Source organism: Poromitra crassiceps (assembly GCF_964638095.1).
Source record: "Poromitra crassiceps genome assembly, chromosome: 22".
In the NCBI taxonomy this organism is placed as follows: domain Eukaryota; kingdom Metazoa; phylum Chordata; class Actinopteri; order Beryciformes; family Melamphaidae; genus Poromitra; species Poromitra crassiceps.
Genome location: NC_139647.1, coordinates 9405028 through 9432525, shown reverse-complemented (window position 1 = coordinate 9432525; position 27498 = coordinate 9405028). Strand labels below are relative to the sequence as shown.

Sequence of the window (27498 nt, the reverse complement as noted above, 5' to 3'; positions counted from 1 at the left end):
TGTGTCCTGTGTGCCTGTTTTGGGGGGGGGGGGGGCTGGGGGGATAGCGTGATCCTTCCACACGCTATGTCCTGCCGGTGAAACCCCTCGCTGTCGGGTGAAAAGAGCGGCGACTACACATGTATTGGAGGAAGCATGTGCTAGTCTACGGCTCTCCCCAGAACGGCAGAGGGCCGTTGAGCAACAATGGGGACAGCAGGGAGAATTGGCCAAGTACACTTGGGGACAAAACAGCAGAAAAAACAACAACAACCCTACAATGATCCATGACAGTTGAGCGTGTGTTTGTCCTCTCCGTGTGACTCCTCCTGTCTGTCTTCATTGTGATGCAGGAGAATGGCTCTGCCTGCCTGGACACAGTAGGGGCCATCGTGGTGGACCAGGAGGGCAACGTGGCGTCAGCAGTGTCCAGCGGTGGCCTGGCCATGAAGCACCCAGGCAGGGTTGGCCAGGTGAGTCACGCCCCTCCCCTCTCTCTCTCTCTCTCTCTCTCTCTCTCTCTCCTGCAACTGTCTTGTTTATTCAAGATTCTCTCTAATAGCCGCAGTAAGTAATCTGATTACAAGCGAGGAATTTGACTTGGTGCAAGTATGCAGTGCAGCGGTCACATCAATAGTAGAAGACAAAGCAATCCGGGGGGCGGGAGCGTTACTAAAGCGGTTGTGCTTCATGTCTGTGTCCACATTATAACTTGTATCATTGATGTGACTGAGCCTCCTTGTGCTCGCTGTATTGAAATACTCACTCTCTTCTTTCTGTTGCCAGGCTGCTCATTATGGATGTGGCTGCTGGGCTGAAAATGCCTGCAATATGAACCCTTACTCTACGGCAGTGAGTACCTCAGGTATACCACAGTACACGCTCTACAACCTACTGTGTGTGTGTTTTTATTTACATTTTCTACAGCAGTGAGTACCTCAGGTATACCACAGTACATGCTCAACAACCCACTGTGTGCGTGTGTTTTTATTTACATTTTCTATGCCAGTGAGTACCTCAGGTATACCACAGTACACGCTCTACAACCTACTGCGTGCGTGTGTTTTTATTTACATTTTCTACGGCAGTGAGTACCTCAGGTATACCACAGTACACTCTACAACCCACTGTGCACGTGTGTAATGTCTGATGTAAATATCAGATCAAGAACAGAATCAGGAAGGACAGGGGAAAATAACATTAAGGAAAAACATATGGCTTCACTCGCAATGTGCATCTAAAAGTCGGGAGTGTTTGTTGTGTTCTTTCATCTTTCCATTTTACGTTTGATCATTTTAATGCAGTGGGGTTTCTGCTTGTTCTTTCATATAAATCTTATCTTGTATCACTCTTTTATCTGCCTTTTATTGGACTGCATGCTGTAGTCTGGCTTGAGAAGACTCTATGTCGTGTAATGAAAGGTGCTATACAAATGAAGGCTATTATTATGATGACTTGCTTCCAGTCACGAGGAACGTCTGCCACCAGCCTGTGTTGTGTTGTGGAGATGAAATGAATCAGACACACATATTTGATGGGGGCCCTCAGTTTGAGGCGAGCTTCAAAAAGCCTGATAATACTTTCCAGTGACCCTTCATCCATTCCTGCCCAGTGAGTCTCATCAGTCACTTCCTGGGTTGATTGAGTCATCATGCTGCCTGCGCTCTGTGTGAGTCAGCTGCGTGCCAGGTGCCTCGCAAAGCTCATTGGCTTTGCAGCGACATATGACATGGAGCACCTGCTGTGGACGTGCTGGATGGAGACCCTCCAGGGACAGTGTAATAGAGAGCTGGTACATTTGGGGGTACACAACTAACAACAATGATTTTCTTTGTCGATTAATCGGTCGGCTATTTTCTCAACTACTCGGTTAGTCGTTTGGGCTATGAAATGTCACAAAATGAAAACCTGGCGGATCACTTTTTCCCCAAACGCTTTTCCCCAAAGATAATCAGTTTACTGTCAAAATAAGCCAGAAAATATTGACATTTTAAGAGGCTGGAATGATAGAATTTTTGTATTTCTTTCTTAAAAATTTGTCTAAACGATTAATGGATTATTAAAAAGAAAGGGTTGGCACTTAATTTTCTGCCAATCGACTAAACGTTGCAGCTCTATTTGTGAGTTTCCGCGTTGGAGAACAGTTATCGAACAGGTTCAGACTTGAAGGGGTCATGGTTTTTGTTGCTGCAAATTAGCCTTTTTTTGTCTTAATTACAGTAAAATATCAGGGCACAGGCTCATGTTTATCCTGTGCAAAATATACCAGCTGCCTGGACATTACTGAGCGTTATACCAGTGGTTCCCAAACTTGTTTCTCTTATGCACCCCTAAGCTGTTTTGCCATGCCAACAGTATCCCCTCACTCATGCGAGTTGATGATTCTCATAAATGTGTTCTATTAAACTCATATTAAACTTTTAGTAGCCCTCTCTAACACATCTGATTATTAAATGGAAATCATTTGAATGACTCCCCTTTACAATTCTGGCCATTTTTATTTGAAAAAAGTCATCAGTTTCACCAGGACGGGCCTGTGAAATGACGTCGAATATTGTTTTTATCATTTTGGAAATAAATAAATTGTAATCCTCATTCTTTCCAAGTGCCCCCTGCAAGCTGCTCAAGTGCCCCTGGTTGGGAATCACTGGGTTATACCACTAACCGTTTTTGTTTATTGTGCTAGTTCTAGGACTACAGGCATGATTTATGTAGTAGCCAATTATTTAAAAAAGATCAAATATGTTTCATTCAGTAGTATCACATGGTAGAGTGAATGATCAACTAGCCGGTGATGCTATGCTTTGTCTTTTTGCCTGTTAGCGGAACAGTAAAGTTACTCATTCTAATAGCCACTCTGCCTCCGACACTGAAGATGGGCACACGTTTCAAAGTGGATATGGCACATACCTTTTAGTGGATGATAAAAATACAAAATAGACGTTCAGATTTCGTTCAGTGGCGATCTAAAACATGGGATGGCAAACTGCGAGTGGACGTTAGAGTGTCTATCTTTTGGTCCACCTAGCATTGTCTCTCTGTGTGCACCAGTATACCGTGTCGATGGCTATGATCCGTTTTGACAAACATCTGCATGATAGAATATCTTCTTTGCCGCTTTAAAGTTGTACTCACAATTCACGATTTTCGTGTTCTCCCCTTTCCTTAATTGTCGATAGTAGAAATATATGACTGAGAGCAGGTTGTCACCGACATGTAAAAAAATGTCTGCATCCTCTCTCATGCACTGTATAGTAAGTACATTACTCGGAAGCTAAATGAGATGTTCTGCTCTGACTCTGGTTTCTTTGAGGAGACGGCCCTGAAGCGCAGGGTGTTTAGGTTTTAAACTAATGCAGACTGTCACATGAACAAAGACGTCTTTCCCTTTCAGGACCCGACAAAGCAACGGCATTCTTGCTGACCATATTTACACAATGTATACGGGCATGCCTCGCTCTTTTCAGAAAGACCAGAGTGCGTGTCTTTGAGCTGAATGGATCTCTGCTGTAAAGTGAGCGCCCTATGGTTCTGGATGTGACATATATTTTCTGAATGCGGCTATATTAGCCCACTTCCTTTAAAGATGCGTAGACGCCTGTCTGCAACATAGCTTCTGGGGAACATTAAATCTTTTGATGTGGATCGCCAGCCAAATGCATCTCGGTGCCGTGGAGCTGATTGGACCAGACAGGCCGAGGCTGGAGTCATGTGTGTACTACTCGGGCCACTGAGATAGCCAAATTTTCTCATCACGAAAAGCTTGCCAGGACGGAGAGATGCCGATTTAATATGCCAGGAAACACAATTAAACCCGAGTCTAAAGAGAATGACCGAAACTGCCCATTATTTTTGTAGAAATGATTCTTAGAGGCAAGGAAGTGACTTTAACGATTACACACCCTGTAAAACTGTAACTGACTGCATGAGGTATTGGTGGAAAAGTATTTTACTGTCAAGGTAATGTGCTTCCTTTTACTGTAATCAGAGGCTCAGCTCTGAGAGGCCCCAGTAGTGTAGTGTACGCACAGCACTAGCTCTTCTCAACAAAGTGTTTGCAAGAAAAGCTGTCTCTCTGACACAGTCTTTTCAACCATAACAATGAAAACGCATCACCTTTGTCGTCGGTCAGAGGCCATTGGCTCAGCAGACCTGTGGTCAGTGTCAGAGCAGTTGAAATCTCGCCATGGAAAAGCCTCCTTGCTCTCACTAATAATATAATAATATAATGTTGCATCACTCGGAACTAGAAATCACTTCTTCCTTTTTGGAAAATTGGTTCAAAAATCCAATGTCTAATAATCCAATAGAATTAAGGTTTTGTTTTAATATTCAGTATTACTTTTTTTGTCTGTTTGAAAAGAAAAAAGTGACTAAATGTTTGCTCTGAAGAGATACAGTATGTGACTGCTCAGTTGTGAACTTGAACTTTCACTAGTAGATGCAAGGCATTGCTCTGCTTAGGGGCTAATGGGTGATACAAAGGGCTCCTTATTGTATATTCTACATCCTAATTCTTCTTATTGGACTATCAGAGTGAGCTCATAGGCCTAATCTAGTATAGAGTGAATATCCAGCAGTATCAATCTGATCCATCACAGCACTCTATAGAATCTACATCAAGCTACCATCAAGCTATCGCTTATCTTTTGTCTGTGTAATAAAGGTGTCCCATGAGTACAGGCTCTCTTCCAATTAATCTTTTCTGTATTTATGAGTTAATTACTGAAATCTCATTAGTGTCTTACATCTATTTATCTCAGCAGTCGAGTCTCGGTTGTTTGCACTGTATATTTTTTCACCTCATCCCCTGTCGTCCTATATTTTGGGTATGCCTTTCATGTGAGTCAAAACTGAAAACTCTTTCCTTATGCGGATGGAAAGCATAATGTGTGTTCCAGTACGACACCTGTTTTTAATTTCCTCACTTGAAAGGCATTTCCCATCAAAAGGAACAGAAAAACAATCATTTTGGTCCTGACACGGGGAGTACGCTCCTCACCCTATATGTCACCCTTCCTTCCCCTCGCCCTCACACCCCCACTCCTCCCTCCTCCTTCACTGTAGTCCACTTTGTAATATGCGGCTTATGTGGGTCTTTTTGTTTTGTGTGTGTTGACCTCTCACTCTGGCTTTTTTTTTTCTTTACTGTGGCCAGCGTGATGTTTTGTGTGTGTTGACCTCTCACTCTGGCTTTTTTTCTTTTTTTCTTTACTGTGGCCAGTGTGATGTTTTGTTTGTGTTGACCTCTCACTCTGGCTTTTTTTCTTTACTGTGGCCAGTGTGATGTTTTGTGTGTGTTGACCTCTCACTCTGGCTTTTTTTCTTTACTGTGGCCGGCGTGATGTTTTGTGTATGTTGACCTCTCACTCTGGCTTTTTTTCTTTACTGTGGCCGGCGTGATGTTTTGTGTGTGTTGACCTCTCACTCTGGCTTTTTTTCTTTACTGTGGCCGGCGTGATGTTTTGTGTGTGTTGACCTCTCACTCTGGCTTTTTTTCTTTACTGTGGCCGGCGTGATATTTTGTGTGTGTTGACCTCTCACTCTGGCTTTTTTTCTTTACTGTGGCCATTGTGATGTTTTGTGTGTGTTGACCTCTCACTCTGGCTTTTTTTCTTTACTGTGGCCGGCGTGATGTTTTGTGTGTGTTGACCTCTCACTCTGGCTTTTTTTCTTTACTGTGGCCAGTGTGATGTTTTGTGTGTGTTGACCTCTCACTCTGGCTTTTTTTCTGATGTTTTCACTCTGGCTTTTTTTCTTTACTGTGGCCGGCATGATGTTTTGTGTGTGTTGACCTCTCACTCTGGCTTTTTTTCTTTACTGTGGCCGGCGTGATGTTTTGTGTGTGTTGACCTCTCACTCTGGCTTTTTTTCTTTACTGTGGCCGGCGTGATGTTTTGTGTGTGTTGACCTCTCACTCTGGCTTTTTTTCTTTACTGTGGCCGGCGTGATGTTTTGTGTGTGTTGACCTCTCACTCTGGCTTTTTTTCTTTACTGTGGCCGGCGTGATGTTTTGTGTGTGTTGACCTCTCACTGTCTTTTTTTCTTTACTGTGGCCGGCGTGATGTTTTGTGTGTGTTGACCTCTCACTGGCTTTTTTTCTTTACTGTGGCCGGCGTGATGTTTTGTGTGTGTTGACCTCTCACTCTGGCTTTTTTTTCTTGACTGTGGCCGGCGTGATGTTTTGTGCGTGTTGACCTCTCACTCTGGCTTTTTTCTTTACTGTGGCCGGCGTGATGTTTTGTGTGTGTTGACCTCTCACTCTGGCTTTTTTTTTCTTGACTGTGGCCGGCGTGATGTTTTGTGTGTGTTGACCTCTCACTCTGGCTTTTTTCTTTACTGTGGCCGGCGTGATGTTTTGTGTGTGTTGACCTCTCACTCTGGCTTTTTTTTTCTTTACTGTGGCCGGCGTGATGTTTTGTGTGTGTTGACCTCTCACTCTGGCTTTTTTTCTTGACTGTGGCCGGCGTGATGTTTTGTGTGTGTTGACCTCTCACTCTGGCTTTTTTCTTGACTGTGGCCGACGTGAGCACGGTTCGCCAGTTGTCGGCGGTGTTTCCTCGCGCTGCTCGTCGGCGGCCCGTGACACACTGTGCCCCGAGTTAGCTTGATTCTATTGACGTGTCTCTCGTTGCTTTCTTTGGTCCGCCCCCTCCTCGTTGCAGCAGCAGCTCCGCTTCCAGTGTGGTTGCGCTCTTTCCCCTGGGACAGGGCTTACGGTAAACACCGCACAAAGGGCACAGTACCTGGCCGAGCCCACATTCTGCTCTCGTTAAAAAAAAAAAAGAACTGCAAATGACTCCAGGCATCTGGTTGCCACGGCGACCAACCTGCGTACAGTTTTGTTGTAGTTACCTGATATTTTATGGGGCCTTCATTTGTGTTTACAGAAACAACAAGGCTATATTCTTCAGTCTTTATGGGGCTTGCTCTGGAGCTTTTGCCAGATGTCTTTTGTTTTCACTTTCAGGTTTCTTTTCCCTTTCCAAAGTGCTGGCAGACTTTAATGTTTGAGAAAGATCATATTGTAAGCATGCCGCATACATTCGAAGTACTAATTTTCCGAGTGTGTTTTTCCTAGCAACAACACGTATTAGTTGGAAATTCCTACATTATTGTTGTGTCCTTAAAGCAGGATGTGGCTTATTATGTGAAATATGAAATGGCACACACCTGCTCTGCTTTGTCTTGGAGGTTGCAGTGGGTAAGGTGAGACATTTCTCCAGGCTGCTGCTGCCCATTCTTTACTCTTTCTTTATGCTTCCTACTTGACTTAAAGGCTCAACAAAAGGCTTTATTTTTCAACCTGAGCGTTGCTCCAGGTTGAATTCAGGAGACCTGACAGATTCCTCAACTGATTTAACAGCCTGCTGTAGCGCACCCTGCTGGCACATCTCTGATTTGATTCTAATTCAAAGGATGTAGTTCATGGCATGTGTTAAAAGCTAAACACTACACTTCTATATTGTGGTTGTGTTTTTGTGGACCCTGAGGAAAGCTCAAGTTCTTTTATAAATTGTCAGCAGTATTACATTTGGTGTGCGTAATCTATCCCTACAGCTATGTGGCATGTCTCAACTCTCCAATGTTGATAGACAGTAAGTAGCACTTTACTGTTTAAGCAGTTTTTCTAAAACGGAGGTTATAATGGCAATATGTCAATTTGACAATTCTTTGTATCAAATAAAGGTGTAACATTGCATTAGAGACACTATGTTGCAGGTACATGTACACATAAAAACACAGTGGAGCTGCAGTAGCCTAGAGGTTACAGAAGGGGGCTTAAGATTGGAAAGTTGCTATTTTGAAACCCTGGACCAGGGAAATCTGGGCAGAGGAATGGAAATGAGAAACACTTTACTCCTTCAGCAACTACTGCCGGCCTGCCCTTGAGCAAGGCACTTAATCCCCACCTCCAGTGGAGCTGCTCACTGGCCAATAGACTGTACTGGGTCTGAATACCTTTGTGAATGTGAAGTAGGGACGTGTTGTCAACTTCTGCTGGACAAAATTGAGAACAACGTGGTAAAATGACCAGTACTGAAACACCAGGCTCAGAACAATAGTAAATATCACCGCACTTGTTTTTCCGCATATGAAAAGCATTAATCCCTCCATTTCGCAATTCTTTGTGTAATTGTTCCGTTACTGAACTTAAGTCACCAGAAACATTGGAAGAATGTGATCTTTTAACATGTTTTTCAATATCAAAGCACAGTACCACAAATGGTAATCGGGGATTGTTCGTACATAACCGTCTCATCAAAATTCAATCAAACCATAGTAACTTCAAGATGGGACTAATACCCGTAAACAACGGAACCTGTTAACTTTTTAAACGTCCAATTCAAATTTGTTTTTGTGTGGTTTGCTTTATAAGTGCACCAGAGGTCTCCTCCAAGCCGACTCAACAATAGAGTTTGTGCAGTTTTGATCGAAGGCAGGCGTAGTAAAGAAAAAAACACAAATAAGCTGGTGTTCTCCTCACCCCCTGTCTGTCTGTCTGTGTGTGTTCTGCCAGGTTGTGGAGAGCATCTGATCCGCACCATGCTGGCACGGGAATGCTCTGCTGCCATGCAGGCTGAAGATGCCCACCAAGCGCTGCTGGAGGCTATGCAACACAAGTTTATCAGTGAGTCACCCACGCCTGGGCCCTGTCACACACGCCTGGTCCCCTCGGGCCCTGTCGCGCACACTAGGGATGGGGCCGATCCAATATCGGTATCGGGTGCCGATATTGGCACTAATTCACAGATCGGATCGGATCGGAATCGGATTTTTTTTGCTTTTTTTTTGCAATTCCAGCTGGCTGTAATTTGCCCATGTATAATAGTATCCTTCTTTGCCTTGTATATTTTCTTAATTTTGTCTGCTTTTTGCAAGGTATATTTAAAAGAAAATCTTTAATTGGCCAAATCTTTGCCTTATACTTTATATTCAAGAAAAATATTGGTATCGGCATAATATCGGTATCGGCAGATATCCAAATTCAGGTATCGGAATCGGATCGGAAGTGAAAAAATGTGGATCGGTGCATCCCTAGCACACACGCACACACACACACACACACACACACACACACACACACACACACACACACTCAGATTGTCAGCCCAGCAAGTGTTTGCAGACGCACAGTTATGGACGGGGAAAATTAAAACTTCCAAAGAGATTTAAAATAAGAACTGAGCTAACAACTGGAAACATTGGAATCAAAGGCATCAGAAGAGACGGCGCTTGATTTTAAGGGATTATTCTCATGTGTTCTAAACGGGGACACTCAAATGTTCCGCACATTTCATATTTGACAGCCGCAGTTATTTCGGGGAGGTATAAATGTCTTGTTGACAAGACGGTTGATGCGAAGATGTTTTCATTGTTTTTCAGAAGTGGTCGCTTTTGTCCCCAAAAAAAGCTTGTTAATGGTGTTTGTCTCTGTGTTGTCTCTGTTGCCTGGGCCGATGAACGAGAGTGACCACTGGCATCGTTCAGAGAGGACACAGAGGAGACGGGGGGGGACAGTCTTGACACACAAGACCGTGTGGGAACATGTGGCGGTTTGAGCCTTGTTCTGGCCTCCTTTAGAAGTCCGTCCCCATGCGTTCGCTTTGTCACGGACATCTGCAACAGCAAGACAGTTGGACGGGGGCTGGATGGAGTCATTTTCCTGAAGTTAATTCTTCTGTTGTTTCCTTCTCCAGGCGCACACATTAAGTTAAAACAAAGCTCCATAAATCCTGCCTGCGCCGACGGAGGCAATGATGACAGCGCCTGTGATGTGGAGGCCCCTCACATCACAGTTACACGATCCATTTCAAGTCACGTTTCTCTAAATAGAACATGAGCGCAACACCGCTTTTTTAGCTTAGAGTTGAGCGATACCTGCTCTTATAGATGTAACAGTGCAACGCAAGAGTTAATATGAACACATCTGACTGTGATAGAGTAGCATCCAATCACAGGCTGATTCAGAGAGATCACTTTGCATAGTACAGTAAGGCTCTTGGCATGGACACACACACACACACACACACACACACACACAAATACCCACATGCTCGCAAATGGTGTACACTCATGAAATGTATTCTTGTTTTGATTGTTATTGAAGGGTAAATTAATAGTGAACATTAAGGCAATAATTGAACCTCTTGATGTCGGCGATGTCAGATTTAATATGGAATATTTAACAAAACAGAAATTTAAGGGCCTTTTAAAATGTAGCATAAATACCAGCACTTTGTGTGAATGCAGTCCAAGCTATACTCAAAAGTCTGTTTTATAGAGTGTTGAGCAAGGGGGCATTACTACAAGGAACCCGAAAATCATTGTGAAATGCAAAAAAGAAACAATGGCGTGCAAACGCAACAATAATATTCTTTATGAAATGCCACGATTGTTCTTGTTTTCCTTCAACTTATTGCTGCGTTTGCAAACCGAGCTCGACCCCACTTTATTTCCTCACACTAAGCAGCCAATCCTATTCTTCTTGTGTATATATATATATATATATATATATATATATATATATATATATATATATATATATTTACATACATATATATATATATATGACACTTCATTGAAGCGCATTGAAGTTGAGTCAGGTAGCAAAAAAGCTTCTCATTCCACATAATGAACGTCTGTTTGGCTTTTTACACGTAAGCTTAAAAGCGCTTAAGAGGAATTGAGCCGGATGTTTTCTCCAAAAGGAGCATTGTGCTGGAGTAGTGTGTATACGCCGTGTAGAACAATAATTACACCACCTATCATTAACTTATTATGTGCTAAAACCTGCCCATACAAATGGAACCAAGTGTTTTGTACTGAACAGTCTGCTTAATAAAATGAAAGCATTGGGACAGAATAATTGCTTTCAGTTGTTGAACTTGGCCCAGAAAGGTAGGCAACTTGAATGGGAATTTTTTTCAAAGATCCTTTCGTTTGATTAAAGTGGGGCAGTGTTTTGTCTGGTTTTCACATTTATTAGCGCTAGTTTGCTACGTCTGAGTGGAGCGCTTAACAGCGAACAGGAGACGGCGACTGAGGTAAACGCTGTTGTTGTTGTTGTTTGGCGCCATGTTCGTTCAGTCCCCTTGTGAGGCTTACTTCACCTTCATCTTCACCTTCTTCTGTGGTGATTTAAGTGTGAGGCTTTCTGTTGTGTCTGCAGGCTCACCCTTCCTGGCCAGTGAGGACCGCGTTCTGGGCGGGGTCATTGTCTTACGCTGCTGCAGATGTGTGGAGCCTCCGCCGTCTCCAGATATCCAGGGCGCACTGGGTAAGACGTGAATCACTTCCTGCCCCAATCGCACACAAACACCCACTCACAACTGCTGCTAGGTGAAGCGGCGGCCATGGTGGATATTTACGGAACCACCATCAGATAGCTGAGGGGGAGGGGGAGGGGGAGGGGGCGCTGCGGCTTTCCTGGCGGGTGGTCTGTGTTTTAACTTGCACAATCAGGCTCTGGTTTCACACCCTTTCGTCTCAGGTTCAAACGGAGACCTCCCACTACAGAATCTACCGCTAATCTTCAGATAAGTGGAGGCCTTCTTCTCCGCACTGCCCGGCCCGGCTGCTCGCGTTCACGGGTCTGCTTTCTCTACCTGGCTGTGGGAACGCTCCCTCCTGCCCCCGTGGCAATATTATGTGTTGGTCTGTGTTTGTGCCACATCTTCAAGCCCCTACAGCAACACTGCCATGCCAGAGGGAGAACCTCTCACATGCTGAAACACGGATGTCCAGAGTGTATCTCTCTGTCCCTTTTTTTTTTTTTTTTTTTTTTTTCCCAACAACATATGAACAAAACAAACGGCTCAGACACAGGAAAGGGAAAAAGACAAAAACATACATTGCTTATACAGCAAAAAAGGATATTAAATAAACAAAAGTTTGAATCCAAAAACAAAACAAAGAAATACAAAAACATTTCCTCAGCCTATGTCGTCTCTCTGTCCTTTATTGAAGGGTGACATTGATGGGTGTCTAATGGTTGATCAGAGCCCCTCTGTCATGTCATCTGGCTCCCAGTCACAGTCTTAACGTATATCTGTCCATTGCACGAGCAGTAGACAGTCACAGTCTTAACGTATATCTGTCCATTGCACGAGCAGTAGACAGATACATTTCATAATATGTCGGGTGACCAGATGTCATGAGAGACCAGAGAGAGAGAGAGAGAGAGAGAGAGAAAGCACGCCAGAGAGTGAGAAAGAGAGACGGAGAGCACGCCAGAGAGAGAGAGAGAGAGAGACCGAGACAGAGAGGAAGAGAGAGAGAGAGAGAGACCGAGACAGAGAGGAAGAGAGAGAGAGAGAGAGAGAGAGAGCAAGCCAGAGAGCGAGAGAGAGACAGAGAGAGGAAGCGAGAGAGAGAGAGCAAGCCAGAGAGTGAGAGAGAGAGACAGCACGCCTCGCCGACCCAGCTGCTCCTGTCTGTACATAAAGAGTGCACACTGCGTCTCTGGGCAAGAGAGATGCAGAATTGATAGCAGCATAACGTCACACTGCAGCCTCAGAGATATGAGAGATGCATGAGTATTCTCACTAACGAGCAATAATAACAATTAAATACCAACGGCCAAATACTTCGCCATAGGCCTGCTAATGATGATACTACCTATGTTGATGCAACGGTGGGCCTGCATCTCTGCACAAAGCTCTCCGATGTTAATTGGCACAATTGAAGACAGTTTAAGCCTCAAATCTTTCTCTTTCTCAGCATCCAGTCTTTGATATTTAGTCTACAAAGGACATTTATAAATTCCATTTTGTGAAAAATCCCATTTACAAAAAAGTTAAGATTAAATATTATTATAAATTCTCCTAGAGGCAGGCACCATACTTTAACCCATTGATACCTGATGCAGCATTTGTGTGCGTATCCCTTTAAGACCGGTCTTAAAGGGATACGCACACAAATGAGGGATATACACACAAATGCTGCATCAGGTATCAATGGGTTAAGAATCCCTGGGTCTGCATCTACTGTATGTGATTCTGAGCTGTGCTCTTATTGTAACATTAGTTCATGTTTTGTTCAGATTAACCAGTAATTATGTAGCCTCCTACTATATGGTTCTACTTCAGTATGGTTCCGTATATTGTTCTACTAGAAATGTCTGGGTTCTTCCTTAGCCCCTGCTACACCCTCCCGCAAGGTTTCATGAAAATCGGCCCAGTAGTTTTTCCATAATCCTGCTCACAAACAAGCGACACCGAAAACGGAGCCTCCTTGGCCGAGGTAAAACGAAACCAAGCAAAACAAAAACAGCGTGTGTATGAAATTGCATAATATGTAGGGAACATCAGCGTGCAGTCAAAATGGATACTGTATGTCAAAAACTAGATCAATACGGATTTATTATTTATTATTTATGCAAGAATTACACCTGCCAAAAAATGATAATAATGTCATTTTATGCCAGACAGTACATGGACCAGAAGCAGGCTGCACTTGTGCATCGCTTGTTTGGGTGCGTTCAGAGTAAACAATAACCTCACGACTTTATTTCAAGTTGGTGTTTATTACGAGCATGCTGCAAATGAAGACCTCGGGCTCCACAGAGGAGCAGCACAGGCCCTCGTTCAAGTGCACCCAACAAAGAGAAGCAGCTGCTTCTGTCGCCACCAGGCGACGACATGCTCATTTGGGGATTGACACTAATAGCTGATGACCGGCGAGGAGCTATTCGTGTTATCTCTATCATCTCAAACCATGACATTTTCCAAAACGCCACTTGCACCAGTGATTGACTGCGCCTTTCCAACACTTGGCAGAGGCCATGTTTGTTGCTGTTTGTGGATTGTAGGCCTCGTCGTGTGAAAGAGTGTGGACTGCCTCCGCAAACCGCAGATTGGATTACAGTGGACCCGGGGAAGGGCTCTGTGTTGATTTACAAGACTAAACAGTCCCTCACATCTCCACCACATCCTCTTTGGCGCTGTAATTAACTTTCACGTCCAACTCACAAGTTCCACCTTCCTCTGCACTTATGCTGCAACGGCCATATATTTTCATGATGTATTATGGGCGTGCTCAGAGTTCGCTGCATTTAAGCATTGCCTCCTGCCACCTGTCACACTGAAACGTTTTTTTCCCCCCTCTGGCAGATGACATGGCTTTATTGATGGTGTAACGCCACAGCTTGACACAAATTGAACCTCGACTGAATTACTAACTTAAGTTTTTCCCTCCCCCCTTCTCTGTTTTTGTTTGTAGTGCTCCTCTCTCTTGTTTAACCGTCTTATCTTGTGTGTTTCTACAGTGGAGTTCCTATGGAGTCACACCACAGAGAGCATGTGTGTCGGCTACATGTCTGCCCAAGATAGCAAAGCCAAGGTGAGCTTCACAAATAAAAGATCTTGACATGTGTTGCGAAGAGACAAAACTCATGCATTGAACCATCTTTAAAGGGATAGGCCAACTTTTTGGGAGATCCGCCTATTTGCCATATTTCTGACAGTAAATGGATAATGTAGATGCCTTTATCGTCACTGTGCGTTCCCTACAAAGGGCGGTACAGCCCTCGCTGCTACTTAGCTAGCGCTACAATGGTAGGGAACGGTACAGCTGCCTACTCCCGTCCAGTCGCCCAAAATATACATTACAACAGCGCCAGAAACACTCGCATGTACAGTACATGTTGTGACTCGTGTACTCACCACACGATGAAATAATAATCCAAAGTTACTGGAAACGGCCATTTTCAAAGTAAATCCACGCACCGAGATCTAACAAAGATGAACCAAACTAACCAAGAGTAACTGAAGTTACTTCCTCGTTTGCCATGAGGCGCTGTACCGTTCACTACCATTGTAGCGCTAGCAAAGTAGCAGCGAGGGCTGTACCGCCCTTTGTAGGGAACGCACAGTAACGATAAAGGCATCCGCATCCACATTATCCATTTACTGTCGGCAAATCAGCGAATCTCCCAAAATGTTGCCGTATCCCTTTAAGACTGGACAGACGTGGCGGTTGGCTAGCATCACAGTGTGCAGACTAGGTGAAAGAAAAACCATCACAAACAGGCACATTGGCACATTTGCAAAATGAATAATAATTGTGCATCGTTGACCAGTGCCAATGTGTTGAAGTTACCTCAGGCGTGTTGTTTTCATAATTTATGAGCGCTAGTTTGTCTTCTCTTTTAACGACTCACAGTTTGAGTCACAGGTTTGCCTCAGGCCGTAATGAAGGATCACATTTTCCACAATATATGATGATGTGAATTAGACAAATGGGATAAAACAAACAAATGGGTCTTCTGGAAAAAGAGCCGTTTGAGTGATATGGCCGCTTTGTGAAAATGTGTTGGACTGCAGAATAGGAAATGTGATTTTATAAAAAGCAGTGGACCTGAGCCAGCCTCCTGCCTGCTGTTTGGCTATTCCTCCTGAGCCTATTTGCTCCATTTACAATATTATATAAAAGCAGAAATTGGCCACAGTCGGAGTATTTTGATTCAGATTCAGATTTTAATTTTACATTTTAATAGCCATAGTAAGTAAACATGTTACAAACAAGGAATTTGTCTCTGTGCAGTATGCAGCGCAGTAACACAAAACATGGAGCAGACAAAAAGACAATCTTTAAATTATAAAGTGCAGAGTAAACAGACCTTTAAAGTGACATATAGTGGAGTCCATGTAAATGTCCATGTAATTTCAATCATGAGAGACCGGTCGGTAAGGGTTTAACAAGGGACTTTATTTAGCAAGTGGCGTGCATAGCAAGTACTTTGGCGTATGACTCCATTGTAAGATGGCGCTCCTCTTTAGGCGAGAAGGCGGCATCTATTTGGGCTAGAGAGAATCCCCCCCCGGGATTCTCCAGGAGTCAAGACTCGTTGGTGGTGGACTGGGGAGGTGGGTGGGGTGAAATGATGGCTTCAGAGGATGGTTTCAGGGGGAATGAACAGCCGCGATGCCGGCTGCTGCTGTGATCCGCCAGAGTGGGGGGTCATGTAGAACCCTTGCTATATATACTGTACTAGGGAGGACTGACGTCATGCCTGACATCATGAACTGAGGACAACTGATGTCACGCTAGGGCTTGACTGACATCACAGGCTGATCAGGTAATACAGATATGACGACCTCTCTCTCAGCTTGAAATTTGGTATGGAAACCTCCATGTAAAATGTCCAGTAGGTCCTTAAGTGATGTATAATGGGGGGGGGGGGGGGGGGCCCTGGTTACACAGCACATTCAATAAATACAATTACAATTATGACATTGCAGTACATAAAAAAACTATAAAAATCACAGAAAAATCACAGATGCAGACAAATAAAAGGGCTACGCAAAGCAGGTGCAGCTCCTATGTAATGCATCCTCAAGTAGCGCCCTGAAGGTCTCGATGGAGACCGGTCGGTCCAGTTTGAATCAGTCCTGAAGCTTGTTCCATCTATCAGGAGCATAAAAGGTGAAGGCGGTCTTTCCTGACTCACTATTCATACGTGGAGTGACCAATCTAATGTGTAGCTCTGAAACTTACAAGAGAAGACAAAGGCTTTCCACACAAGGCCTTATAAATAAACAAAAGACAATGTTGATCTCTTCCAACGGCGAGAGAAGGCCAACCCACGTTTTCATATCAAATACAATGATGAGTGTGAAACCCATCGCCAGTAATAGACCGCAGAGCACTGTGAAAGCCATGTGTTAGTGAGTAGGAAATGTACCAATCAAAGATTATTTAGGAATAATACATATTTTGCAGAGGTCTCACTGTCAAGCTGTAATCAATCTTTTACGAATGCACATGCACACACACACACACACACACACACACACACCAACTCATTCTATATTCACCTATGCTGAAGGTCATTTAGATTCCGTGTTGTGTGTATTTTTGTAGAGATCTCACTGCCAAGCTATAATCAGGCATTTATCCTGATAATAAATTATTTGATAATTCCCCTCCGAATTGTCCCGGTCGTTGCTCCACCCCCCTCTGCCGATCTGGGCAGAGTGGTAGACTAGCAGCACGTTTCCACCGATACGTGCAGTCGCCAGCCGTTTATTTCACCGCCCCAACCCACCAGAGGAGGCGCTAGTGTGCAACGACCAGGACACTAAATCCGTCGTCCCACGCGCAGACACGGCCAATTGTGCCTGTATGGATGCCCGGCCAAGCCGAAGGCACCACGGGGGCTCGAACCTGCGACCCTCGTGTTGGTAGGCAGGGAATCTACCACTGCACTTGGACCGCCATGTTTGTGCATCTATTTTTGTAGAGATCTCACTGTCAAGCTATTAATCAGTCTTTTATCCTCTACTATCAAAAAAATGCACACACGCACACAGACTAACACTTCCTCATTCTCCCTTCAAGACAGTGGTTCTCAAATGGGGGTACGGGGACCCCCCAGGGGTCTTTGAGTGGGTTCCAGGGGGTCCCCAGCAAAAAGGGGCATCAGTTATTTTCACTATAATTCCATCCATAACTAACACAGAATGTAGAATCTAAAAGCAGAAATCGTATCAGATGGGGGGTCCCTGGGACAAAATCTTATCCAATGGGGGTCCGTGGTCTAATTTGTGTCAGTTTAGGGTTCCTTGACAGGAAAACGTTTGAGAACCACTGCTTGAAGAGATTTGGATGTCCATGTCCTTTTCCATGGATGTGTTGTAGTTGTCTTGCAGATAGGAACCTGCTGTTCTGTTTGCTACGCAGTCTGCCGGAGGCCTTTGGCTATAGGATTTGCGGGCCTAAACTCACAGTAGATCCTGGCCACTTTCTTGTGGCAAAAAAAGAAAAAAAAGATCCAAAAGATCTGAGTGGAGCATGAATGAATGAGTGGAAGATGTGCTGTGTCTCAGTTGATTTACTCACTGAGTTTGAAGTGGTGCCTGAAGCCTCTTGAGTGGTGCACTGGCTCGGCTCAGACGGACTCCTCCTGCTGATGTAGCACTGTCACTGTATGAAGAGAGGGCACTGTTGTTCAACCCTGGTTCACATTTCAAAGTATTTGCCCTTCCTCCCTCCTGCCCCCCCCCCCTCCTCTCTCTCTCTCTCTCTCTCTCTCTCTCTGTCTTTCTGTGTCTCTCGTCCTTCCCCCCACACCGCTCTGGCTTTACCTGGTCCTGTGGTACCCGGCGCGAGCAGAGTTTACTGCAAGTCACGCACCGCCGGGGATATCAGTATCAATCTGCATATTTGCTAAATGTGCTCTCTGTGTGTTGGGCTTTCTGGCGGAATGTGAGCATGCGAGCTCTCCTTTCACGCCCGTGCCAACTTAACGAGGTGAGCAGAACACGCAGAACTCTATACTGTGCCGGGACACACTCTCAATCACCAGACATCCTTCCTCCACTCTCGCCCTAGTTACTCCACACATACACTAGATGTGTGCTTTGTATCTATGGGTGGAGGTCTTCTAGGGCACGTCGGGTTTCATCAGATTTCATCGATAATATTTGGAAGCTTCTGCCTCGATATGATATTCCTAGCACTCATTCATTTGTCTTTTTATCTCTCTGGAAAGAAATTAAGCTTTTCCATCAAAGTAATCATGTGGAACATTGTGGAACATTGCCTCATGCCAATATATTACCGGTAAACAAAAAATTGTCGTCACAACAACTACAAAGTGATCCGTTTCAAGAATCTGTAAATGTGCCAGTTTCCAGTCATTTTAAACGGTTGGATGACCACTTCCACATGAGCACTTAGGCCAGGAGCCACTGGGGTTTCATGTTAACACAGCCGTCCATGCGTTCCACTGAGGCGCTCTGTAACAGAGGAGACTTGGAGCCTGAGGGACAGGCCTGGAGCAGGGCTGGATATACTGTGTGGAGCTCTGTAACAGAGAGGACTTGGAGACTGAGGGACAGGCCTGGAGCAGGGCTGGGTATACTGTGTGGAGCTCTGTAACGGAGAAGACTTGGAGCCTGAGGGACAGGCCTGGAGCAGGGCTGGGTATACTGTGTGGAGCTCTGTAACAGAGAGGACTTGGAGCCTGAGGGACAGGCCTGGAGCAGGGCTGGATATACTGTGTGGAGCTCTGTAACAGAGAAGACTTGGAGCCTGAGGGACAGGCCTGGAGCAGGGCTGGATAAACTGTGTGGAGCTCTGTAACAGAGAGGACTTGGAGCCTGAGGGACAGGCCTGGAGCAGGGCTGGCTATACTGTGTGGAGCTCTGTAACAGAGAAGACTTGGAGCCTGAGGGACAGGCCTGGAGCAGGGCTGGGTATACTGTGTGGAGCTCTGTAACAGAGAAGACTTGGAGCCTGAGGGACAGTCCTGGAGCAGGGCTGGATAAACTGTGTGGAGCTCTGTAACAGAGAAGACTTGGACCCTGAGGGACAGGCCTGGAGCAGGGCTGGATAAACTATGTGGAGCTCTGTAACAGAGAGGACTTGGAGCCTGAGGGACAGTCCTGGAGCAGGGCTGGATAGACTGTGGATGTAGGCGTCCAGGCTGGAGAGCTTTTGAGGAAAGGGACCAGCCAGCTCCGTATTCTACAGACATTCTTCCCATTCCTGTTGGCATCCCACTGGGGCGTTGCTGACCAGCCAGTCAGGGTGCTCTCCTGCGATAAGAACATGAAAGAGCCCTGATACACAGGAGAGCCTGTATTTAGGACAGAGGTCAGGCTGGCTTTACATTACTCCCTATAGCAGGGTTTACCTCTCTCCTGCAGTGTTAGGACAGAGGTCAGGCTGGTGGCTCAGTGGTTAGCACTGTTGCCTCACAGCAAGAAGGTCCCGGGTTCAAACCCCGGTCCGTCCCAGGTCCTGTCTGTGTGGAGTTTGCATGTTCTCCCCGTGTTCGTGTGGGTTTCCTCCGGGTGCTCCGGTTTCCTCCCACCACCAAAAGACATGTATGTTAGGTTTAAGAGTTAGGATTGGAGTTGGTCCCCGGGCGCTGCACTGCGGCTGCCCACGGTTCCTAGTTCTAGGAAGGTTCCTTCCTAGTAGAGGATGGGTCAAATGCAGAGGATGAATTTCCCCATGGGGATAAATAAAGGATAACTGAACTTAACTCCCTATAGCAGGGTTACCTCTCTCCTGCAGTGTTAGGACAGAGGTCAGGCTGGCTTTACATTACTCCCTACGGCAGGGTTAACCCTCTCGTGCAGTGTTTTGATCCACAGATTTGTACGTGTATATGTCTGGTGATAAACGACAGCTATTATAAACCCCAGGAGAACAGATGAAGCGTGCTGTAGCTCAGTCCAAACTGTGTGGGACTTAAGGCTAATCTTACAGACAGTCTACTGGCAGACTCCTCTCAGTTCCCCCCCTCCTTCCCCTAAATCAGGTGTTTTAGTTTCTGGGAAAAGGGGGGCCTGCGTCCAAATCCTTTTGACATTGGACTGCGGGGGAAAGAACGATAAACCGGCAGTGTGTTCGGGGGAGGAAGGGCGTCTGGTTTCATTCAAACGCTCACCTGTGTTTGCATTGGATGAGACATGGGGACATCAAGCCGTGTTTTGCAGAGTTCCACAGAGCCGGAGCGGAGCGGGCCAGCGGCGCTGCTGCTGCTGCTCAAACAGTTAGGCTATTGTTTTATTGTCTGTCATGATTGGCCGGATGAAAGAGGAGTGCAGGGCTCCGCAAGCAGCGCGTACGGCTCCGCCCCCCCCCCCCCTCCTCCTGGACACCATTAGCACTATAAAGCTGCTTGTTGCTCCGCCCCCTCCTCCTCCTGGACACCATTAGCACTATAAAGCTGCTTGTTGCTCCGCCCCCTCCTCCTCCTGGACACCATTAGCACTATAAAGCTGCTTGTTGCTCCGCCCCCTCCTCCTCCTGGACACCATTAGCACTATAAAGCTGCTTGTTGCTCCGCCCCCTCCTCCTCCTGGACACCATTAGCACTATGAAGCTGCTCAAATGGTCTCAGTTCAGGGAAACTCAAACGGCGTGCCATTCAGGCCTCCTGGCTATTGTCTGCTTTGTCTGTCACACGACAAATGTCTTTTATTATGGCACTTTTTTTTTAACATTTTTCCATCCCGCCTGCAGAATGAATGGCATATGATTGATTTATTATTTTATTTCTTGAATGAAAAGAATGTGGAAAACACAACGCACAAGCAGCGGGGCGCAACTCATCGCGCTATATTTCTCCTCTGGCCTCCTCTGTGGTGATAATGTGTGGTTTTTCCAGCTCCTAAGCACATTCATATCACCAGAGCATGTTGCTTTTCGCCCAGCAGATACAATGGAACGTTGTGTTTTTCGCGTTATGTTTTGACTCCGTCGTTCTGTCATGTGGTTGACTTCAGTCAGCGGGTAACGAGCTGACAACAGGCTCACTGTCGCTTTGCGTGTGTTTCTTTTGTCTGTCCTGTCTGTTCAGGACATCTAGCTGTCCTAATTGTTCCCCCTCCTTCTCCGCTCCATCAGCGCCATTGCCTTGATGGGGAGTCTGCCTGGATTCATTAGATGAGTCGATGGGTGTCCGAGTAGTGCAGCGGTACTAGATTCCCTGCCTACCAACACGAGGGTCGCAGGTTCGAGCCCCCCCCCCTGTGTTATGTCCGGCTTGGTCGGGCGTCCATACAAGCACATTTGGCCGTGTCTGCGGGTGGGAAGCCGGATTAGGGGTATGCGTCCTGGTCGCTGCAGTAGTGGCCTCCTCTGGTCGGTCGGGGGGCCGGCCTGTTCGGAGGGGAAGGGAACTGGGGGGAATATCATGATCCTCCCACAAGCTACGTCCTGCCGGTGAGACACCTCGCTGTCAGGTGAGAAGAAGCGGCTGCACATGTATCAGAGGAAGCTTGTGCTAGTCTACAACTCTCCCCAGATCGGCAGAGGGGGTGGAGCAATGACCGTGACAGCCAGGGGGAATTAGACAAGTACTGTACAATTGGGGAGAAGATGGGAAGAAAGTCTGGGAAGTTGTTGTTGTTGAGGATTTCATTAGAGCGTGAGGTGTGATCTTTTACAGAAAAAAACAACTCTCAGCAGCAACAGTGATGAGACAACTCCTTGGCCACCGTCACCGGGCAGTTGCCAAAGAAAGTTGCCCTTTGTCTCACTGCCCGGTCACTCAGGGCAACAGCACAGCTCCATGCCGCCTGAGTATGGCGGCACTGAATCTACCGCTAATGGCCTCGGTGCAGGATGACTCAAAGGATTAACGCCTTCCGTTCAAGTGAGTCTGATCGCGCTGGAAAAGTGCTAATCACAATCTGTAATAGGAGCGAGAGCAAACGCAGGCCGAACATAAACAGACACAACGCATGTCTGCTTGTTAATTAGTAATATAGTGTTACACGCGCAGTTACAGCATAGCGACGCGGCGTCTTGATCTCGACGCCGATGTCACAGGAGTGTCGGGGAAACACCTGTTGTCCGATGACTGAGAGCCCCCCGAAGCACCCACTCACCCCGACTGGCCCTGGGACCCCGGGGAGATGAACCAGCACCCCTATAGACCGGGAGAGGCCCTCAGTACTGTGGTGGGGTAATTACTCGCCTGTTTGCTTTAGAAAGCCCCCCCCCCCCCCCCTCGAGTGTTCCTGCTCCCTAACTCAATTTATCTGGGGGGTGTCGGGTTGAAACCAAAATGAAGGCGTCAACTGTGCGACGCAGAAGGGTCACGTCTACGGACTGAGCTTCAGGACCCGTTTGGGTGTCATCATCATCAGAAGCAGCAGGTCAAGAAGAAAGAGATGCATCTCTAGCTCTTTCCTTCTGACATACAAACATCAAAAGGGAAACATTTAGCATGTCAGCCTTAGTGGATTGTGACTCGCTGACGGCTCCTCAGTCTAAACAGTTGAAACAAGCCCTCTCTTTAACCCCGTCCTCGCCATGATGAAGGGAAGACGAGGAGCATGGAGAGGGGGCACTGGAGGCATAATAGCCCCATGAGAGCGTTGCCATGTGTGCTCGGCCTTGTCTGGCTGTTGTCCCACGCTAGTGACAGCTGCCCTCTGGGTGCCGGGGGGCCAGAGTTCAGGAGCCCAGAGCGGAGATGATAGGCTCCTGCGACTGGACGAGTGACGTCGGGTCTATTCTGTGGGCCTGGTCAGCGGGGCCGAGGGACTCTGTCTTTCCCCCCGGGGCCCGGGCCTGTCTTAACCTCTGTGGAGAGAGAGGAAGGCCTCTGACCGCCATTATTGGCACAGGGAGAGTCGGCCACCTTTGATCCCCCCAGTGGACGCTTCACCCCCCCCAGCCTCACAGCTGTGTTTGCCCCCTCCCCTCCTCTCTCCTTCTGCTCAAACACAAAACACTGGCACTCTGTTCCCCCTCTCCACCTACTCTGTCTTTCTCTATACTCACCTGTCCCCCCTCTCCACCTACTCTGTCTTTCTCTACACTCACCTGTTCCCCCTCTCCACCTACTCTGTCTTTCTCTATACTCACCTGTTCCCCCTCTCCACCTACTCTGTCTTTCTCTATACTCACCTGTTCTCCCTCTCCACCTACTCTGTCTTTCTCTGCACTCACCTGTTTCCCCTCTCCACCTACTCTGTCTTTCTCTATACTCACCTGTTCTCCCTCTCCACCTACTCTGTCTTTCTCTACACTCACCTGTTCCCCCTCTCCACCTACTCTGTATTTCTCTACACTCACCTGTTCCCCCTCTCCACCTACTCTGTCTTTCTCTATACTCACCTGTTCCTCCTCTCCACCTACTCTGTCTTTCTCTACACTCACCTGTTCCCCCTCTCCACCTGCTCTGTCTTTCTCTACACTCACGCACCATTTGGGTGCTTTAGAGGTGCTTGCGAGTGATGCGACACAGAGCTTAATCCACGACCAAATGCACGTTAAAGTTGTCTTCTGTGACTGTAATGTCATCATGTTGAATGTATGTATCTTTGTGTCCTCTTTTTAATGTTTGTCTTTTTGTGATGTTGTGGAGCTGCTAAGATGCAAGAACAATTTTAGACTTGTTTAACAATAAAGTACTATCGTATCATATTGTATCATATCGTATCGTAAGCCCCCCTTGATGTATTTATCCTGCATCTATGCTGCGTCAGTACAGCAGTCTGGTCTTTCTTGGATGTTCTTCACTAGAAGCAAAACACACAATGGTTTTCTCTGAACCAACTACTAATAACTGAAGAGAGAGCAGACAATTTTGCCTAATGTGTTCTTGAACATTGAAATTGCTTGCTACATTGTTTAATAGCCCCATTAGTAATATTGTTATTTCACTTATTCTTTTTTACTGTATCCTATTGCTATTTTGTTGCTGCAATGACCTGATTTCCCCACAGGGATCAGTAGTTTCATCGTATCAAAAGTGCAGTGTTTACTTACCAAGCATGCAGTAAAAATGCTTCTACAAAGTCTGCATCTGCACCTCTTTTTATGCCTGCCTGTGTATTAACAAAGTTAGTTACCATTTTCCTGAGGCAGCCAATGTACCCAAGCCAACATCTATTTTTATAGGCCTACCTCTCTCTGTATATAGCTGTCTCTTCCCCTGGCTGTATATCTGAGTGTGTCTGCTTCTGTTTCCCTGCAGACTCACATATCCAGACTGCCTCCAGGAGCCGTCCCAGGGCAGTCGCTGGCTATCGAGGGAGGTGTGTGTCGACTGCTGAGCGCAGCCGAGTGAGCTACACCCACCCTCACCTCGGGGGGCTTCAATGCAAACCCCACACTCTAATGCAAGCCCCTACCACACGCACGCACACGCACACACACACACACACACACACGCGCACACCACACCACTCCCCACCACCCTTGCAAGGCCAGAAGTAATAAGCTTTAGCTGTTTTAACAGGTGTCCAGGAAGGAGGAAGCGTTGTTAGCTTGTGCTTAGAGCACGTACAGGACGTCCCCCTCGGCCTCGCCGCTGTCTGCCTCCAGCATGTACAGTACTCTATGCCAACCCCCCTCCCCAAGTTTTCCAGTCTCACCTGGATTAGACTTGATGCAACCATCTTTTTTCTTTGTTACTCTTTTCCGTCCTTCCCGTTGTTGTATATAAGCTACGATTTAGGAAAACAGGGTGGATATCCGTGTTACTTTGTATCGCTTAACAGATGTGGCTATTTTCAAACTTTTAAGAACTTTCAATGCGAGACTTTAATTTGTCGTTTAGATACCTTTCGAGTTTAAAAGGATGTCAGAATGCACCTTGCAGGTCTTAGAGACCTCCGGCCAGGTGCCAGATTTCCGGCATATGGACGTTTTAGATACTATTAACTAGCTAGAACTATTAAAAAAAGAAGAAGAAGAAGAAGAAATCCATGTGGGTTTTTGTTTTTGATGCGTTTTATCCAATCATATTCAGCGAAGCAAAGCAATATTTTACATTTACAAATGGAATGCGAGCATTTTTTTTTTTATCCAATGAACACCGAGCTACTTTCTGTCACAATGTAGCACCGATTCCGTAGTGTAGCATAGCTGAAATATGGAAACAAAGTTTAGGAAAGCTGGTGAAAACGTGTTACACGCCTCATTGAAAGAGGAGTAAAAAACAAACGGCGATAGGTATCGATTGAATAAACGGGTGGATATGGGAAACCGTTTAAGAATTGGTGCGACACCACAAAACACAGCTATGGCGTGCGCTCTTGACGTCTGACCACACAGACCGCAACGTGATTTGTCTTTCACAATTTCTAATCGTCATTCAGCATCAAACTGTGGCATTGCTTTGGCTCGTCTCTACAGCGCTCCCCCGGGGTCAAAGAGGGCATGGTTTCACCATGAACGGCAGTTATAACGAGCGGCAGTTGCACCCCGGAAGTCTGTTGAAGCCGTTTGTTTACCAACATACCTCGTATATAGGCCTGAAAGGTCCTCTTTGACATGATCAACGTTGTAGATATTACAAATCTGTGTGCATGGTTTTACTAAACCGTGGGCACGGTTTATGAGTAAATTGTAAGAAAGCCGCCTCATTTTTGTACCAGGTGACCCCCTGGGGGGCTCCACAGTTATCCTTATTGCACTAGGTTTATAATGCTGTGTGCTGAATATTCAGTCGTTCAGCACAGAAATGTCAATTGTTTTCGTCGTTCTTGTTATTGGACTAGTTTTATAGAGAAGTAAGTGTAGCGTGCTGAGTCTGACCCCCCACAACAGGCAGGAAGTTCAGGCTCAGATTTTTTTTTGCCTCAACCTCACTCAATACTGGATCAATAAAAAAAATAAAAAATTTGAGATTAGTTATTTAGACACAAAAAGTTAAGAAAATAAGATCCAGGTTGAAAAATACTGAAATTCTCCTTTAAGACCTGACCTTGTGGATTGCCTGCCAGCCCAGATAATTGTGAATGGGGCATTTATAACTGACAGTTGTCAGGTCCTTACACACCGCGAGTATTTTTTCCATGCGATTTATTGGCACGTCAATATTATAATATAATTTTTCAAACCTATATCAGGCAATGCAAGTTTCGCGGAGCATTGTTGCGGTCTTTATTTCTTCGGACCATGGTCGATTTTTCTGAAATTCGCTCCCGACGTGTACACGTCTGTTGCTGTGATTGACAGGTGGGTCAAAATTCGCATCGCAATTCCGTGCCGTATATTCGCATCGCTCTTGGTGTGCAACAGCCTGAAGAATGATAAAAGGAGTTTACAAAGTCACACATGCAGACCCGGTTTCATGTCGTTGTACACAGATATCATCATGAATCCTGCAGTATATATAATGTAGCATTATGAGCATCTTAGATCGTAGTGAATTGTATAGCCATCGCAGCCTTAGGATTCCACTGCTTCGCTAAATTGTTTTAAAAATGTGAACAACACAAAGTTATTATAATAATGACAACTGCATGTACAAAACCTAGATCCTAAGCCACTCTCTCTTTTGTCTGCCGGGCGTAGGGTTGGTCATTGAAGCAGGAGGCTATGCACTTCTCAGTGTGCTGCTGAAACTATAGTGCTCAGGTAGCAGTACTTGACCCCCCCCCATCACCAAACATGACTGTTAGTCACCATTTGAAAACACAGTTTATATTTATATCGTCACATTGACAGAGAAATGTATTTTCTTGTTAAGAAAGAAAAATAATTGATATGAACTAATTTATGCATTTGTAAAGCCCATGAAATGGTGCTGTTGAGTATTGTATTTGAAAGGAAAAAGGGTCTAAATTTGATGCTTCTGTTGGGATTAACAATTTCTTTAGTTTTTGCTGTTTCACTCAGTTAGTGATAAGAATAAGTTCCAGTCTCAACAAAACTATAATACAGCTTGTTGTATCTTTACTTGAAATTGTATTTAATATAAAATGGTATAAGCTATTGAAATGGTAATACATACTGTATGTGCACAGCTCTCTCCAGTGCTCAAAAAGCAAATAAACTATATGTGTCGAAACCATCGAGTCTCTTTAATTGCGTGACAGCACTGACGTATTGTTTGTAACCCTACTGTCTCTTTCATTTCGAAAGGAAAATATATCATGCTATTTGGATAGCAGTTTGTCTTTTAAGCCCTAACAGACATCTTAAAGGTCTCTACCATCTCTCAGTTGCACATACTATACTCTGAACTGTTGGCTGCCAAAAGATTTATAGTCTAGGAATAAATTACATGCTGGACAATAACTGGAATGGAAAAAG

The 27498-nt window shown here is 45.6% G+C and overlaps 1 protein-coding gene across 1 annotated transcript in view; it reads left to right on the top strand.

The window, feature by feature from the left end:
* The window catches only part of tasp1 (taspase, threonine aspartase, 1), a 42275-nt gene extending 15049 nt beyond the window's left edge, over positions 1-27226 (top strand). The window contains exons 9-14 of the mRNA XM_083658542.1: positions 333-452; positions 766-844; positions 8501-8611; positions 11153-11260; positions 14249-14322; positions 24431-27226. Of these exons, the coding sequence (XP_083514668.1) occupies positions 333-452; positions 766-844; positions 8501-8611; positions 11153-11260; positions 14249-14322; positions 24431-24523 (585 nt within the window). The 3' untranslated portion in view covers positions 24524-27226. The remainder of the gene's footprint in view (positions 1-332; positions 453-765; positions 845-8500; positions 8612-11152; positions 11261-14248; positions 14323-24430) is intronic.
* Positions 27227-27498: the final 272 nt, after the last annotated feature.